Source organism: Phasianus colchicus, chromosome 1 (assembly GCF_987193195.1).
Source record: "Phasianus colchicus chromosome 1, bPhaCol1.hap1.1, whole genome shotgun sequence".
Taxonomy (NCBI): domain Eukaryota; kingdom Metazoa; phylum Chordata; class Aves; order Galliformes; family Phasianidae; genus Phasianus; species Phasianus colchicus.
In genome coordinates, this window is record NC_143436.1 from 21813034 (window position 1) to 21832240 (window position 19207).

The 19207-nt window shown below is 35.8% G+C and overlaps 1 protein-coding gene across 4 annotated transcripts in view; it reads left to right on the plus strand.

The window, feature by feature from the left end:
• GRM8 (glutamate metabotropic receptor 8) overlaps window positions 1-19207 on the plus strand; it is a 331978-nt gene that overhangs the window by 210420 nt on the left and 102351 nt on the right. For all 4 annotated transcript variants that reach the window (XM_090136829.1, XM_090136816.1, XM_090136825.1 and 1 more), the window contains exon 7: window positions 3873-4073. In XM_090136829.1, the coding sequence (XP_089992955.1) occupies window positions 3873-4073 (201 nt within the window). The remainder of the gene's footprint in view (window positions 1-3872; window positions 4074-19207) is intronic.

Here is a 19207-nt window from a genome sequence, read left to right on the forward strand (position 1 = left end):
AATGCACTCCTTTTCTAAGCTTGGAACCTGAATTTATTATGATTACTCTGTCATGTGTTTTACTTCGCAGGATTAGGATCCTATTCCCTTGTACACTGCATCCCCATACCACAGATTTCTATTATCCTAAGTGGACCTCCTCTCCCATGTCTCAAGCTCTGCAGTACATGAAACCTTTCTTAGGGGGCTTCAAGTCTGGAGCTCGGACTAGTTGTTGTATACAATGTCTTTAATTTTAAACTATGGTCTTCAAGTAGCATAAATTAAAGTTTTAACTATGTATAAAGGATGTAGTTTTGAAAACATTGAAGTAGATATGTGAGATAATGAAGGTTTCAATTATTGTTTCAATAATACAAACTGGAAACTGAAAGATTGGTAAGACAACATGAGTAGTATTGATGAGAAATATAAAGCAAACTGGGAATTTCTAGAACCACTGCAGTTAATAATCAAATTAATTAACTAAATTTCCCTATATCACAAACTGTGAAAAAGGTATATCCAATTTTGCTTTATCTATAATTGTTTTTTATTTATTCATAAGACAATAAGAAATAAGAAATCTGCTCCTTGCTCCTCCTGTTGCCTCTGGCATTTGCAAAAGAATTTCACCTGTATGTACCCTAAGATCAATATTAAAAAGCCAGTCTAAAACATAGGTGAATTGTGTAACACTTATCTCCCATCAGATTAGTCACTTGTTGGTGAGATCAACAACTTAAATTTTGGTTGCTTTGTATCCCTAACGTGATAACACCACCCAAGTATGAATTCATTGTTTTGGCTCTATTATATTAATATTTATTAATTTACTATGTTATTAATTTTTTTAAATTAAGATATAATTTCTTGTTGTAAATAAAAATGTTGTGTTCCCTGAAGTGTCTTGATTTGCAATTCATGCATGGGGAATTGGTTATGTCAGTGCTGCTTCTTCCCTCGTAAACTTATCTACTTAATATATATCTCGCTTTATGTTCATTATCCTTCCCTGCCATAGCAAAGTTCCACCATCCTGAGCAGGAAATGATTATTCATACTATACAGGAACTACCAGGAGCAAAGGGGGAAATGATTACAAATTATAGCAACAGTACCAGCTAACATAGTCTGGCTTGTCACTCCTGCTCAGGAAATGCAAGAATAGCTGTGACAATATTCTCCAGGCTCTTCTAAGATCACTGATGATTTCACTGCAGGATTCCTGTAATAGATTCCAAATAAAGACCTCCAGGAGCGGTTGACACTTCTCCTGGGCTAGTGATGTCTCATCTCTCCTAGCTCTTCTCCAGCCCAAGATGATAACACTAGTCATATAGTGATGTATTTTATCCGTTGGTCAGGGAAAGTCTCAACATCTCTCTGTAATTCCCCACAAGCACTTTTCAACAGTTGGATTGGAAGACCTGCTGGAAAATATCATGTTATATTTACTTGAATTTCCTTCGTATGGAAATCAGAGTACAGAGGAATGGTGTCAGCACGGTTCTTGTCTCAGTTCTTGGCACACTGTCAGCAGGTATTAAGTGCCCGAGATCAAGAGTGGTAATCATCCTCCCCAACAATGCAGCCTCAGTAATTCCTTTTGGAGTAAGAACTGTGAGATTAGAAATTGAAGTGATCATAAAAAGGCATTAAGGAATTTTGTTAACGAGATGTGTATAGTTACACTCTTTCAAGTCGTCCTTGTGTTTGTGTGTGTATGTGTAAGCATGCTTTGTAGAGCTTATATGTAATGTGATCAGATATAGCAGACGTTTAAGCTGATGAGGTCTGGTCATCTTTATAAGTTTTGGAAACAGAAAATGAAGAGAAACTTCAAAAAGAAATAGCATGTAATTAAATTTGTTGATTTTCATTTGTTTTGTGTGTGGTTTTTTTATTAAATTATTTCTTTGTTGTTGAAAGCAGAGACTTCTTTTCTATTGCCTTTTGAGATTGCTAGATTTGAAACTGATAATTCTGTGAGGTTGCTCAGCCCCTCATAATTAAGGAAACACATTCAGTGGTAATATGTTCATTTTTAGTCTGTAATTTATATGATAAATTAGTTTTTGAGAAATTAGTTCCTGTAATTTATATGATAAATTATTTCTGAAGAGTAAAGGTGAAATGTTATACTGCGGAATAAGTTTATATAAATCCTGCATATGCTTAAACTACAGTGAAATGCAAGGGACTGTATTACTCATTTTTTTCTTTTATAATTTTTTACCACTTACTACAATGTATTTGCAGAAGTATTTGCAGCGTTCAAGACTCTATGACTTAGCACTTATTACAGAAGATAATTTCTTTCTGTCTTTCACCAGCCCTCCACCTTTCAACATACATCTTCATCTGTCTGATGTGTGAGGGGAATTACATTTGGCTTGGAAACAAAAAGAGGTGTATCTCCTTCAAACATATTCTGTCCTGGCCATCCCACTTAGAGGATGAGGAAGCTCTTGGGAACATGTGTGGGTTATTGACTGCTGTGTGCCTGCAGCAGCTCTGTAAGCCCTGCCCTTCACTTCTTCTCTGGCAGTTTTAACCAGGCAGGAACAATTAAGGGAGGGATCCTGAGCTGTGCCTGTCAATTAATGTTGAAAGCTAGTTTGCAAATGAAGTAATTTAATAGAGTTGCAATCTCATTGAGCCATGTCTTACGTCTTTTATACCCTGTCATGTCTAAGCAGTGTTTTTCAAGTAATTGTGCAAATTTCAGTATGTGCAAGGAAATGTTTTTCTGTTTGCTTGGTTTCTGTAACGTCACACAATTTACTAATTACTTGCCAGTCATTAGATAGGATGCCTTGTAAAATGTCAATTGAGTAATTTGTGGTAAGTTACAAAGTTATATGCTTTCCTCTCATAGTCAGTTATTGTCAGTGCAAGAAATAAGGAAGTCTTGTTTTGTTTTCTTTTTTTAACTGTCTCATGAGGAGAAATAACCTTGGTTTTAATTTTGTGTTCACTGAGTCAATGGAAGCTTGGCTGTAGACATCAGCAGAGCAGATTTCAAGCCAAAATATGCAGAGACCATTTTCCCATTGTAAAAGAAAATGCTAAGCCTTAGAAATCAGTGGCTGAATTCACATATAGGACATGCTGGTTGTCTGCCTAAAATATAATTTTCCTGGACTTTATTTTTAACTTTTCCACTTGGTGCTATCACTGCTGAACATAAAAGGTATGTCTGGATTTGCACATAGATGATTAATGTAGGCAGTCCCTGCAGAATCAAAATCTCATAATGTATTGATTTTCTCTGTATACCCACTGTAGGAAAAATGTTCCTGTAGGAAACAGCAGACAGTACGTAGCTCTCAATGTGAAACATAATTCACTAATAAATACAGGGAAAAGTCTCAGAATAAGCACTTTTCAGTATGGAGACAGATGGCCACATCACTTCACAAACATTCAGCTTTTTTTTCCCTGACATGCTTAAATAATCTTTATCAAGCAGTAGACATAGATAAAAATTGAGGTAGCCTTAAATTTATCTAAAATAGAATGACAAGCTATTGTAGAAGTGTCCTATAAATAACTACAGCTAGCTATTGAATGAAAGTCAATAAGCTGTGGAGTAGATTTCTACTGGATTGTAGAAATACGTATACATATATATTTCTTGTAATGAAATGCTCTGTCCTCTTTCCCAACCCAGGACTCAACATAGCGTTTATATACTTGGCACAACATACAAGGATTAGAGGCAGAACCAGATGGCCATACTTTATCTTGTCTTGTTTATTTAGGTGATGGATAGCAGTCCTGACTTTACCTATTTGTCTGACCATGATCATTTATGTTCTACTGTGGATTTCTGCACACACATGGACACAAATGGAAGTAAACAGACTCTTTTTCTCTTTATTCCTTAGGCTTAGAAAGAATTGCAAGAGATTCAGCCTATGAGCAAGAAGGAAAAGTTCAGTTTGTAATTGATGCAGTATATTCCATGGCCTATGCACTACATAACATGCACAAAGATCTCTGTCCTGGATATATTGGTCTGTGTCCAAGGATGAGCACAATTGATGGTAAAGAACTACTTACCTATATCCGAGCAGTAAACTTTAATGGTAAGTTATATGTACTCTTTTTTTTTTTTTTCCTACCTTCTTGTTCTTTAAATGTTTCAGAAGTGACAAGATGTGTTTTCTTCTATATATAGGATACTTTAAGGCACAGTGGAAAACACAAGATTAGAAGCAGTTCTCATTCAGTCAGAACTGTGAGTTTTTCCACCTGCTTTGAAACCCCAAGTGTATTTTTCATCTTAACATTAAGCTGCTCCCACAGGATGCAGATGTTAAAAATAAGAATCTGTCAATCAAAATATTTCAGTGAAAAGCTGCTATTATAGAAACAAGTTGAGGACTCATGCAGTCCTATTGACAGATTAAAATCCTTAGATGGAGGTTACTCATGTGTTTACAAGAAAATGAATTGAAAATATACCCTTTTAAAAATTGCTTTCTTTTGAAATTACTGTTAACAATTTCTTTACATAATTGAATAGTGGAATTTTCTTTCAGCTTGTGTGTTTAATTCTCAATTAAAGGACTTACTAGAATTTACAGCTTCTTTTCCTTATCATTGTTTTCCACTCAGTGATGTAATCAGTTTTAACACAACTGCAATACGCATTTTTAAACAACAGTACATAATATTCTGTGCAGCTGGGATTTGCTGCTGGAGAAATACAGTTACTGTTTCCCGTGCTGTCAACAGTAGCGACCAATAAAGAACAGGCTTAATTTATGAATGTAGAATTGAAAAGGGTAGAACATACTTGATGGTGAAATGAAGTTGTTGAAAACTTAGATTGTTTTGTGAATTTCATAGCTGTTGTAGGCTATATTTCCCATTATTTTACAAGGAAATTGAACAATGTTCTTTGCTGTGTTTTCTTTTTCTTTCTATTCTTTTTCCCCTATGTGGCAGGTAATTCACATACTAGCAATGCCTTCTAACTATAGAGAGAAGCACTGTCTATCACAATTCACTCCTGTGACCTCAGCTGCCAGCCTTTTGAAAAAAGCACAAGGTCATTTTGAATTTAGCTTCCAAGTGGAAGCAATTTTTTGCTCTAGGTAATGTACCAGACCATTTGGTTGATATGAATATTGGCTGTAGTTCACAGTTTGTTTCCTCTTTCAAATCTTTCTTCTTCTGCAACATTCATAAAAAGGGAATCCCTGTCTCCTGGAATACAGAAGAAAGATAGGAGTTAAAACGATTCTTTAGTGATTTTAAAGAAAACCTGGAACAAAATATGTAGCTAACAAATGGGAATGTTGCTGTGATGACAGAGGTAGGCAACATATTGTAAGGTCTGCAGTGATAATTATCTACATTTCCAACACATATGCTTTTGAGTCTGTGTTGTTAAAGTGTAAAGAAAGCGATCAATTTTCATTTGGTTAGCATGAAAGATTAGCATAAAAAGATAAGGTGTACACACTATATAAAACCTTTTCCTCCCTAAAGATTGTTGTGCTTCATCAATAACTGTCTTCATTTCACTGGCTGACTGTTGAAACAACAAGGGGAGATGAAAGGGTGGGATTGAGCATTCTGGACACTAATGAAAAAGGATGCTTTTGAAGTAGCAGTCTTTCGGTATCTAAAGGGGGGGGGCTATAAGAAAGAAGGGGATGGACTCTTTAGCAGGATCTGTTGCAATAGGACAACAGGATATGGTTTCAGACTAAAAAGAGTGGAGATTTATAATATAAGGAAGTGTTTTTCTTTTATGATAAGGGTTGTGAAGCACTGGAACAGGTGGTGCAGGGGGGTGGTGGATGCTCCATCGCTAGAGAGATTCAAAGTTTGGGCTGAACAAGGCTCTGAGCAACCTAATCTGGCTGTGGGTTTATTGCAGGGAAATTGTACGAGTTGACCTTTAAGAGTCCCTTCCAATTCACATGATTCTATGATTTACTGAAATAGGGAAGAAGAAATAAAACAAATATTTATGTGATTTTAAATTTCTGTCTTGTGGGATGCATAAAATCTTCTCTGTGTTAGGCTGGTCCATGTTATGTACTAGTGTACCAATTTTTTTGTGTATATCACATGATCCAGTATTTCCCTTTTTGAAGTCATGAATTGGGAGGCATTATCAAAAGACAGTCTTTGATCCTGTGCCTTTTCCTACAAAGCTTAAGTTCCTGCTCCTCAGAAGAGCACTGTAGCTGTGTCTGACTTGGTTTACAGAGATGAATAGGTATGCAGGTTACTAGATCTCATGTAGTGGGAGATGATTGTGGTGCTGCATGTTAATTTTGACATGAGTTCCTGGTTCAAATCACCAATAATGTAGTAGTCTAAAAGTGAGCTGATACATGAAAGGGAAGCCCTGGCTTTGAAAGCCATTCAAGGTAACATTTTTCTGTCCTAGTAATAAAAGGATCACAGCATTGCTGAAAGTTGACAGGAACCCCTGGTGATCCCCTGCTTAGATCTGGTTCAGCTAGATCAGGTTGCTCAGGACCACAACCTGTCAGGTTTTAAATATATCCAAGTATGGAAAATCCTGCAAAATTTTCTCTGAGCAATCATTTTCAATGTTTGATCATCCTCACAGTAAAAAGTTCTTTTTTTTATGCTAAAACAATATTAGCTCTGTTTTTGAATTAAACTACTGTGCTTTAGGGTTATAATAATCCTTCTTAACCAATATAGTAATGAGTGGGTGCAACTGCAATTGATATGTTCCTGCATTTAAGTCAGTGGGTTTCATCTCACAGATTGTGACCCGTGTTATGAAGGACACCTGTCTGTCTTATGGAGAGCCTTTGCAAGGGGAGGAAAACATGCATATCTCTGGTTATTGGAGTTATTGCTCTGATTTTGATTGCAAGCAATTGCTTTGAAATGTGTTGTTTTTTATTTACTCTGTTTATTCTTATTTACAAATGATAGAGAAGATTTAGTCTCCTGAAGGATTAGTCTGTATAATATTCCATGATACCTTCATGACTAAATAGTGGTAATAACCACCAGTGCACAGCATACTGATATAACTGATACGACATTTGCTTCTGCTTGGATATTCTTCTGCCAGTTCTATGTTAAGTGCAGAAAACATCACTGTTCAGCAGTTGAAAGGAACAGAACTTTATTTTCACTTGAAATTACTGCTGAGTGCAGTCTCCTATCTTACTATTGCCTTTGTTTCTCTTAAAACAAATATCAAAGCATAGTGTTTGTAAACAATTGCTTTTCATTTACAGTGGGCATTTTAATTATTAATTTCAATTCATAGAGGAAGAAATGACTAGTGTGTAATTCTGCAGCCTATTGCAATGTGTGTAGAAATTGTAAGTTTTTAAGAAAGATGTACATTTTAAGACTCATGTTTACAAGCCAGTGCAATGAGGCATGGTCCACTTAGATCACTGTGTTCTCAGTGGTCATTTCCAGCTATTTGTTCAAAGAATACTTAGAAATATCAGAATTTTCATGTTCCTTCTTATCTTGGTTTCTCTCTGGCAACAAGTGAATATGCCGTCACTCGATGGCATTCTTTTAAATAGAGGCACTGCATTTGAAAGATCTTCCCTGCCAGTTTTTGTATCTAAACAGCATGAGATATTTATGTGAAATTGGTGTTTAATGTTTAAAATTATCTAAAGCAAATATGTTTTTCTGTAAATTAGGTTTATAAATAGTAAACTGTCATGGTTTAATTGTGTCATGACTCAGTAGATCTCCTTTCATATTTCTACTGTGTTCTTACTGTGACTTCATTTTTCTGCCTACAAACAAGCAGAGTTTTTCTAAGAGTTTTTACCCTAGCATGTGCTAAGTTTTTTTTTTTTTTTTTTTTTTTTTAAATGAGAAATGCTCATCTTTTATCAGTAATGAGACCTGCATTCGTAGTGGCTGGAGGTGTTTCAAAGTGTGGTGTTCTTTTGTTGCTGTTCTATTCATTTGTTATTGTTGGTGGTGATTGGTTTTATTTTTAATTAAAAGATTGATTGTGCTTTTTCTTGGATAGGAATAAACCACAGAGTGACAAGATTGATCAGTGTCCGCCTTCCTTGTTGTTCCACTTCAGAATTCATGGTTGAATTCCAAAACAAAAGTCATTACTCATATTGTACATTAAGCATTTCTTACAGAAGAAAACTCATTCTTTCTATATAGAATGATTTGTAGTGAATATATAGTATATGGTGCTATGTAGCTCTTTTATGCTTATCTTTTGGCATATATTTTTATTTACATTAATACACTGTAACAGGTCAAAGGATAAATACTTAGCAAAAGTCACACACTAAACCACAGTATATTTACATACATTATGAGTCTTTCACTAAACTTGAAAGTAAGGGCAAAACTTGACCTGTACTCTCATACAGGCAAGCAGGCATCTGTCTGCCTATCTGTCTGCTTATCTATCTATCTATGTATCTATCTATTTGAATTGATGGTCTACTTATCTTGCTCTGGCATCTTTCCTGGTGAGGAGCTAGAAGGGAGCAGAGAACAGGTGAAAACAGGTGAAAGCCTGTGCTGGCAGTGCCTAGTTCAATGTCCATTTCTGCCAAAGTTCACTGCAACATCACTTCCCCCTTCTGGTGAAAAGGAGACAGTAAGTAAATTCCAATTGTGATTGTAGCCTCTCCTTTAGTCTTCTCTGGAACTATGTAGAACAACTGTGTTTCTTGCTGGGATTTTGTGACAAATTTACAGTGGCACTGGGCCAGACTGACCAGAGATGTTACAGTCTCCATCCTCAGAGGTATTCAAAAGCTGTCAGTTTTCTCTAGCTGTCCCTCCTTGTAAGCAGAGGGATTGGACTAGGTGATCTCCAGAGCTTCCTTCCTGCCTCAGCCACTCTCAGATTCTGTAGCTCAAACTGGACTCAAAATAAAAGTAAACACTCACCCTTGCTTTAAGCGTTTTAAATGAATATACATTATATTTACTCTATTTTTCTGGCACTAATTTCATAGCCTCTATGGATTTGCTGCTCCTTGCTGCTATTTGTGTTATAAATCTGGTAATCAAATGCCTTTGAGAAAAGAGTGATTTTGTCTGTATGCACATGAAGCCTCATCCCCACTTAAAAAGCAAACATACAAAATTTCATCCTAAAAAGTTAGGATGTTACCAGACAGTGAGAGCATAAGAACAGAAACTGTCAGGCAAACTTAAAACAAAGCACTGATAATTATGTAGAACAAATTAATTATCATTGTACACTGTAATATACTTTATTCATTCATTCATTCATTCATTTATTTATGTATTTATTTATTTATTTTCCCCAGAAAGCATTATCTATAGAGGGCAGTTTTTAAAAAATTGAAGATTTGAGTTCCTCATGGAGAATTTTGAACCCTTCAGAAAATCATTATTTTGGGATCAGCTGTTTACCAAATTCATCTGCTACTGTTATCTTCTCTAAAACATTAATCTGATCTTGACTTAGTAGTCAGCTCAGACAGTTTTAAATGTTTTCTTCAGGAAAGCTGACACCTCTCTATTCTTTCACTAAGTACAAAATTTGCATTCTCAAATCATTATTTATCATTAAAACAGAAGCTTTAAAATGGGTGCCCTTTGAAGTTGACATGTTTTGACATTTTTTAAGGCGTTAAGCACAATAGAACTAAATGTCCCACTTAAAATGTACAGGAGCTATGCTCCTAATTTATTATTTTTAATTAAGTGCTCAAGTCTACAGCTACAGATAGAGAAAAAAACATTTTTTTGATATATTTGAACACATCTGTGATTTTTAGTTAAGAATATTGTCAGTTCATTATTTAGGGACTTGTACTGTCAGAAACACTTAGCATCATGTGATGCCATGTTCCGATTATTATTATCCTAATATCTAGTTTCTAGTGCCTTTGTGTTAAATTAAAAAAGGAATCGTTACCTCTGTTCATTTCTTGCTGGCAATGATTTCAAATAAGTTCTGTTTTGTCATGTTAATTATTGTAATGGAATTAATCCAGGTGGCTGTACAAGAAACTGAAATAGCACATTGGTTTGAATCACTCTGAAGAGGCTTGTGTAGCATATGGTTATAATATGTCTGGTGGGCAAAGCTCAGAGCTGCTATGATTCTCAGGTACCTCACAAATCCATGTGATTCACAGCTTATGAAAATGTAAGGTATGAAACTGGAAGGTAGAACCTAAAAGCAAATGCAATTTATTGCTGTACTTTTGCCATGTATGGATCTTAAGTACTGATTAGTTGAGCAATATATTTGCTTCACAGTACTGATTGATGTCAATACTTCATTTTGAAGGACAAGGTCTAGTTCATAAGGTATTGCAGGATATTCAGATATAATACAGTTTTCTGCTAAGATGAAGTGGAAAACTCAAGCTATAGTGAGAAGCAGTAGAAACTCTTGCCACTCTAAGTGGAAAGATCTCTGCGTGCAAAGAAATGGAATCCATAACAGGTATCATTTTTAGCTTTTAGTCAGTGTAAGAAACATCACAGTTAACGTTCTGTCTAGTCACAAACCCCTTCAGATATGCTTTTTACCTTAATTACCAGGCAGAAGGCCAGCCACATGTTTTAAGGAAAATCTTACTTTGTCGATCTTCCTAACTTGAGTGGTAAAATTGAAAATATCCTATTAAATCTATAAAATCAAGTGAGAATGTCTATACAAATTATTAATGCTTCTGTATATTGATTTATGGCCCACTTGGTAAGACAAGACTTCTGCAAGTCAGAAGGACAGTCATGAAGGGCATTGAATTGTTCTTTCAGTGCTTTGGTGACAGAATCGCATAAAACTTTTTCATTTTCCTACAGCACATTTCAGATCTCTTATGAAATAGACATATTGAAGAGAATACAATGAAAAAAAGCGACAAGGATTTCATGAAGGATATTTGGTATTATAAATAAACCCCACTTAGAGTTCATTCATGTAAGAAGTGATCTAACTGGTAATATCTTGTAAGCGACTAACAGAAAACAAAGCCATACTTCAGAGAAACTGCTGTCAGTGAAACTGCCTTGACAAGTCTTAGATTCTTATATGAGGAGGAAAAAAAACAGTTTTTGCATGTTGGAGAGAATGATGGAAAAGTGGGTAATAATTCCTGAGCAGGAATTACAGAAAGGAGAGAATAATTTTATAATTAACAGACATTGCCTACATCATTATCTCTCTAGGGAAATGTAGTATTCACCAAAATCAAGTCTACGGTTAAGGAGCACTGGATTCAAGAGCAAGTTAGACATGTTAGATCTTGTACTCAGATGTGATCTTAAGCAAAACCAGGGAGAATCTGAGGAAAGTAAACATGATGTTTAAAAGGAAATGATGAGAATCAGGTCATCCATCACAGGCAGATAGTTTTCACTCAGTTTCAGTAGCTGATGTAATCTAAAGTAAGTGTCTAGTTCTCCATACAGCTGAAGGGAAAAACTGATACCTCTAAAGGCTACCAGAGAGCTACCCTGTCCATTAGCATTTAGACACCATAGCAACTCATCTACTTCTATGCATTTTACCGCAAGAAACTATGAGTCAGAGAGATTATCTCAAAGGCTGGTTAAAGCATTTTAATAGCATGAAATATTAAATATGCAGAAGATAGTTTATCTTAGAAGCTTCTCTAATTTACTTTGGTAGAGGAAGCATTTGCTGCTATTCCTGAGGATTAAGGTATCCAATCATTTTAGGCACACAGCAGGTTGTGTTTTATGCTGAGCAGACTGAGCCCAAATGTTGCTCCCCATAGTCTTAGCCAAATCTCTTCTTCTGAGCTTCAGGTAAAATGGATTTGATACACAAATTCCTGAGGTGTTCTATTTTAAATAGAGACCGTTTCTCTTAATTCTCCTGTGACCTCCATCATAAAAATGGAATCTTTGATAATTTAGAATAAAGTCATTTGTAGTAAAGATTTTAGTGGCAATTTTGTAGATTCTGTGCGTAGCTCAAAATCAGAGTGATGATGCATTAGTTCTTGTGCTAACATTTTTCAAATTGTGCCAATTTCATTAGGTTATTAACTTGTATAATTGCTTTAGCATTTAATAAAAAAATAACTTTCAGTAGACAGAATATTCTTTACTAGTAGTTTTACTTTGAAGGCTAAATAATTTTAAGTGAAGTTATAGGAGCTGGATGAATTGCAAAATGGCATTTCTCTGTATTACTTGCATCTCTGTTAGCGAATTGGCAGTTTGGCTCGTACTTGAATATGGTTTTATTTGCTGGTAGTTGAGCTGTTCATGTATGGTAAGGTTGTTGACAGAGACTTAGATACATTTCAGAGCCTTAAAACCTGGATGTGTTTTTAGCTACCATATAAAATCTTACAGACCAATGATAGCTTCCTCCTTTGGCCCACCTGTTACAAGTGAGATTCATATCCAAGATGGAGAAATTTTATATTGACTCGCTTATATTTTAAGTGTTCAGCAAGAGTAAAAAGGATATGATACAGCCCTTTTATGTTAAGTTGAAGATAAGAAATTTATTCCTCTGAAGATTTCCAGAAGGGAATTAGAATATACTAGTGCTAATGCTGTTTGGGGATGAGAATGATGGAAACATTGAAGTTTGATCTTCCTCCCAGACTTTTCATATTGGTCTAGGATTAGGTTGTTCAGTAAGAAATAAAGGATCCGATTTTTAAGACTTTATCCAAAGGAGACTGAAACCATGCACCAGAATTCCGAGAAATCCTACCAAAATGTACTCCTAATATCTCATCTAAGTGTCATCCCATCCTCGTTTTTCAAAGAGAACAAAAGTTGAAAGAAACGCTGAAGAAAAAGCAGAAGACATTCCTTATGCCAAAATTCAAAAACATGTGCAGAAGGTTGAAACAGATCCAACAGAAAATAAAGTGACTAAGAGATATGTCATTCCTTGAACTCAGTCAGCCAGACCAGAAGGAATTTTAAAGCACGTTACAGATGCAATTTAGACATATTCAGTTGGAACTTTTGATAGTAGCAGTATAATACATATTGCCAAAAGTACTTCTGCTGATATTACTTCAAATGACACTTTTTTAAGCATGTTTAATTCCTGCTAAAACAGTGACTAACTATAACTACTTTTTCAAAAAAATACCCCATGGAGAAGTAAACTCTGGGTTAAAATCTGAAATAGGAGAAATACATATGTGTCGGAGTGCAATTATCTTTTTAATTCTGAAAATAGCCTGCAGCACTCCTAAATTAATTAATTAATTAACTGAAGTTGATAGATTGTAGCAAGAATACACATTGAAAGCTGACTGTTACTTTACATATGTCACGGAGTTAACTAGATCAATCTATGCCCATGACAGGGGGCAGTAGGCCCCTAACCCCACCCTCCCTGGCCTCACAAAATGGGAAGGAAGGAAGGGAGGAAAAAAAACAGCGGCAACAATCTATGGAGGAAAACTTACTTTACTATGATATCGGAATGCAAGATAACGCAATATAATACAATCTAATTGAGACTAATAAATCAAATAAGATAGGAGAGAGAGAGAGAGTTCCTGAGACTGAGTAAAAGCTGAAAAGCTTGGAACGGCTAGGAAAGCACCCTCCAGCACCCACTGCCAGGCAGTAAGAGATCGCCCCACCCAGAAGGTCAGATCCCATGACTTCCGTAATGTATAGGGATAGGTACCTGGAATTGGAGCATTAACACTTTAATTCCAGTACACTACATGATGTTTTGATGTGGAATACTGAAAACCAAAAAAACATAAAACCATGACAACATATAAGTCATAGTCTTTAATGTATTTTTAATCTAGTGAAACCAGAATCAAACCAGTTAGAAATATATGACTCCATATTTCTACTGAGCTAGCACTGAAGCATGAAATCTCAGTGCAGATTAATTTCATGAATTTGTTGGAAGGTTTTTTATTATACAACATAGGAAAAGAAAGAAGCAACCTATCATCAACACCTAAATTGGTTTTGGTTTTCATTCAAATGAAAATTTGCTGTTTTATAGAAGATATATTACAATTTACCCTTTGGGACTAAGGGTTAGAGAAGCTAGCATAATTTTCAAATATTATTTAATGCTGTTCAATAATAAAAAAAATAAAAAAGTAACCAAACAATCTCATTTAGAGAAAGAGACTATCAATATGCTATCACAGTTTTAATATAACTGAGAAAAATTTGGCTTAGAAACAAAAAAAGTTTTCATGTAATACTGATGGTTAATTATTCCATCACTCACTTTTATGTTGTTTCAATTAATAGCAAGTCCGGTGTCATGCTATCATGAAATGACTGTTTTTCATGTTTCAAATATGCAAAATACAGCTTGTTTTGAGAACATCTTGATGAAAAGAATTTTCGCAGAATTGGGATTGACTAGTTAAGTCCATTTCTTATGAAAAATCACAGTTTTTCAGTTCTTCAAGCAATAGATTTATGTCTCTGTTCCTAGAGTAATTTTTTACAATTGTATGTCCATGTTATTTACATATCTCCTTTTAACTTTTCCATGAGTTTTAAGATAAATAAGGATTTGAAATTGCTAGAAAATTATTATTTCAATTTACCAGTATAACCAACAACAAAGCAGAAATTCTACCCTATTCTAATCTATTCATATATTTAACTAATTAGTGAAAAAGGTTCTTCAGTTATGATTGCAAGAAATAATCTTTATTCTGTGATCTTGTCCTAGTGTACAATAAAATGCAAATGCCATGTCACAGAGCAGTTAATGGTGATTATTCCAGTCAGATGTTGCCAGTGCCTGGAAGAGTTACATACCACTGAATCAACTGAACGCACTGATGTTATGAGGACTTAACTACTTTGTTAAATTAGTTCACCATTGTTTTTTACCTTATGTAATGGAATGTCACTCAGTTTACTGAAATATGTATTGAAAAGTAGGTAACAAGTGTCATCTGTTATGAAAAAGGAGAATCCTTTAGCTAACCACTAAAATGTAAAAATATTATGTTTATCAACCATAGTGGAAATAAAGTCTAAAAAAGTAGCCACCCTAACAGTTTTAAAGAATTAATAAAAATCAGCTAAAGCAAAATTACAGTCAGTTGTGAAGCAAACTGATCAAAAAGCACTTGAAATTGCTATTCCTTATTATGAGCATTACATAGTCACCTAGGTGTAACTTCAAGCTTTTGTATTGCACTTGCTCTGTACAGGAAGACAATTCCTGAGCTTGGAAGACATCCCAGTAAAATAGTTTGCTGACAGTTGTGCTGTCTGTAACATACGTTCATTTGCAGGAGTAGGAGAACTAAGCAGTAAGAAACATATCTTTGCTGTTCAATAAAGTATTCGCCTTGGAGCTATGTATTTTTCAGTGGAATGGGGAACGAGTCTGTGTTTGTGTTGGTGGGCAAAGGTGGCCATTCTATACAGACTTGGAAAGTTATCTGCTATTTGTTATCTGTGCACTGTGTTCTGTTACCTATTTAGAATTTCTGTTCTTTCAAAGTTCAACATACATGTACCCATCAAATTCTTTAAATAGGTAGAAACCCTCAGTGCTCTCTGTTGTATCTTAATGAATAGAGGCACAGAGACTTCAATAGTAGATTGCTTTCCTTTTACTGTAAAGCTAAGCAAACCTAATCATGGATGACACATTATTGCTCACTCGGAGCTCCAGCTGGATCAGCATTTGAGTTTGTTGTTTGGCCCTGCAGCCACTCTGGCCTACCCTGGTTTTGCTCCAACATAGTTTGATCCTGAGTTGAGAGACAAAAATGTATTGGCACTGTTCCTGTGCCACACATAATCACATTTTGTAAATATATCCCTAGGTAGCATCAAGTCACTACTCATAATATGGTCATTTAGGGAAGCTGTGTCCCACTTTTTGGAAGAAATTATTATGCATTTAAAGGAAAGTGAATGTGATGTATGAAGCCTCAAGTCATCATCTGTGTGTGAGATATGCAGCTGCAGGGCAGTCGGACTCTTCAGAACATACCAGTCTGCAAACTTGAAAGGTTTATTTAGTGCAGTTTCTGTGGAACTTGGTTCTTTCCAAGTTCCTACCCAGAGATCTGAAAAGAAAGCCTCAGGATACAAGAGTCCAGTGCTTATCATGTTGGAGAAAAACAACTAAGGGTGATTAGAAATAACCCTTATATTGACATACAGCCACTGTGGGAAGGTTTCTACTAAGCCAGCTGGTGTTTAAAGGCTCTAGCTCTTGATAGTTACAAATTGCTGTATTGATCTTCCTTTATGCGTGCACTTACTGCAGCTCAAACACTGATAATTTTTTCTGTTTTGTACTTTCGTTGTTTCTTACCAGCAAGAGATACTGCTCATGCACAAAGTGTTTAGGCAGGATTTCTTGCTCACCTGAGCATAAAATGCAGACAGTTTTGTTCTTATAGTGAGTTGTCCTGAGCCTCATGCAGTCAGTCAGAAAATTCTAAGGAATGTGTAGAAAAAGAAAGTAACATATGAGCAGATGTTTGCAAACCCAAGAACATTGTTGATTTTTTACTTCCAGCTATGGGTAAATGTTCAGGTTGTTCCTAATTTCAGCTGATGTGTTCTAGAGTCAAATTGACCTTTTTAAGATTCCTCTTGTTTCTGTGTTGTTTACCTGACCAGATGATGATTTGGAGTGAAAACACTAAGGAAATTGGTTTCAGGAATGAAATCTCCTAGCTTCCAATATTGCCAGCCTTCAGGGCAAGCCTGTCTGAAGTGTGGGCTGGTCTTCCTTGTGCCGAGGTAGTGCTACGTCAGCAGAGTTGCGTCCCTCAGCAGCCGTGATCTCCATGAGTTTGTAATTGCACTTCTCTTGAGTTTTGCCCAGAGAGGACAGATCGGATCAGAGACATAATCAAAAATAGGAGTCTCTTCTGGGTCTGAGCTGCATTGATGAAAAGGCAGCTGTGCGCCTCACATCTTAGGAGCTTCTGTAAATGCTTCAGACACTCAGAGGAGCAAACCAGTGCCACTTGAAAGGTTCTTAGACAAATAAACTCACTACAGTTCTTGATCACCAAAATAGGTAATTAAAATGTTGTCCTTGTTATTGATTTTTGTCCTGTAAAAAAATCTTCCTGTTTTATGTGGATGATTTTCAGGCTGTGGAATTTGGGGTCTGTGGCCATGTAGACCTGGTAAATTTATATGTATTGGGATTAAATGGGAGGTGGTCAAGAAAAGGAACAGTTCTCATGGGGTTCAGTGTTTTCAGAGATTACATACAGATCTTTAATTGAAGGTTTATATGAAGCATGAATACAGATTTACTGTTATAAATGTTCACCTTTATTTTCAAGATTTAGTATAAACATCTGTTACTCTTCATATGTTGTAAAGATGGCTATAAATATTCATTATTTTTTCCCTTGTTACAGCTACAAGTTTTTCGTTGTCCTCGCTTAGAGGTTCCTCTGCCAGAACCCTTAGCATCCAGATCAATGGAATATTTTTGAAAGTGTAAATTGTTCTGGACTTTGTAGTCCAGACTTGCTAATGATTTGTAATGAAGTATTTAACAGAAATGAGCGCAGACCTTGATGTGAATTGCCAGCCAGATATTTAACAAGAGAGATTCTGAGAAAAGAAGTGTAGAAGGATAATGAAGCCTGACAATAATAAGAAGCCATGGACAAAGAACTGAGGGTTAGAACAAAGGAACGTGACTCCCAGAGCAGGGTCAGATGTTGGTGTCTGAATCATATGATGAAAAGTAACAAGGTTAGGCAGAGAAAACCAGAAGGACTGATAACTTCAGCAGCTTGACATGCTACAAATATTGAGCAGTAGATAGATTAGAGACAAGGGCTATTTATAACAGTAGTGCTTCCCTTCCCTTCCCTTCCCTTCCCTTCCCTTCCCTTCCCTTCCCTTCCCTTCCCTTCCCTTCCCTTCCCTTCCCTTCCCTTCCCTTCCCTTCCCTTCCCTTCCCTTCCCTTCCCTTCCCTTCCCTTCCCTTCCCTTCCCTTCCCTTCCCTTCCCTTCCCTTCCCTTCCCTTCCCTTCCCTTCCCTTCCCTTCCCTTCCCTTTTCTTCTCTTCTTTTCTTTTCTTTCCCCATGAGAAATAGCAGCAAACAGTATGGACACTTGATGTAAGTGATGAAAGATGCAGTTTTTCTTAGTATTGTGAAAGATGGTAGCAAAACTACTAGTATCTATTTGGTTCACCTTATTTTGTGTGTGTCATATAACTAGATAAAATGGGAGGGAAAAGAAACATAAAAATTGAGTGATAGAGGGACTCATAAATTTTACCAATTAATATAGCCAAATAGTATAAGAATTGAATTCAATTTATTTCATATTAGATATCTATAGTCCAGATGTCTGCAGATGAACCAGTTGATGAGACTGCTTTTGTACTGAATGGAGAGAAAGTTCCTTAGTGGGTTCACTGAATCATTTACTTGTCTAAAATAAGCCAGAGAAATCGTAGTGTAGAGATGCCACTGCTGACAACAAAGCAAATCTGCTTTAGATGTGTATGGTGCAGACTTCTAAAGGCAGGTGGACAGAATCCAGTCCTCTGTCAGTCAGGGGAAAATTGAGCTTGAGATGGGAAACTAGGAATAAGTCATGAGTTATCATTATTGTGTCACCTCTTTCCACTATATGAACGAAGAAGAAATGGCAGAAATGTAGAGTTGATGCAAAAGTCACGTGATAAAAATACTTTTCAGTGAGATGTTAATCTAATTATCAAGAGTAGCAGAAGACATACATTGATAGTAACATCAGACTACTGTTTTGTATGTATTAAAATCAGCATTAGGGGAAGGAGTTGGTATGGAGTTCTCCCTCATATACAAAGAGACTGAATAGGCTTCTTTTTTTTACAGTGTGCTGATTTTAATAATGACAATTCCAAATTATAAAGTCTCCTTACCAATAAAAGAGTTAACACTGAAAAAAGATGGTTAAGATGTACTTTGCCAAGCAAGATTTTAAATTACACCATTATGAAAACAACTTTAAAGCTGAAAAAGGCTTTAGGTTATAAAGCTGATAATGGGAAAAGAGGAGTGGAAGAAATACGAATAAAGAATAACATCTGGAAAAGTAGAAATAAAATTGGTTTCAAAGAATCTAGTAAAGCCAGTAGACAAAAATGTTAAGGGCATATAAATACCAAATATGATGTATATCTGTACAGCAGTAAGGCAAGTAATTGTGACAATAAATGATGTGTTGACAAGGCTGGGGAACTCAATATTAAACAAACAAAACAACAACAAAGAAAATATATCTTTACATG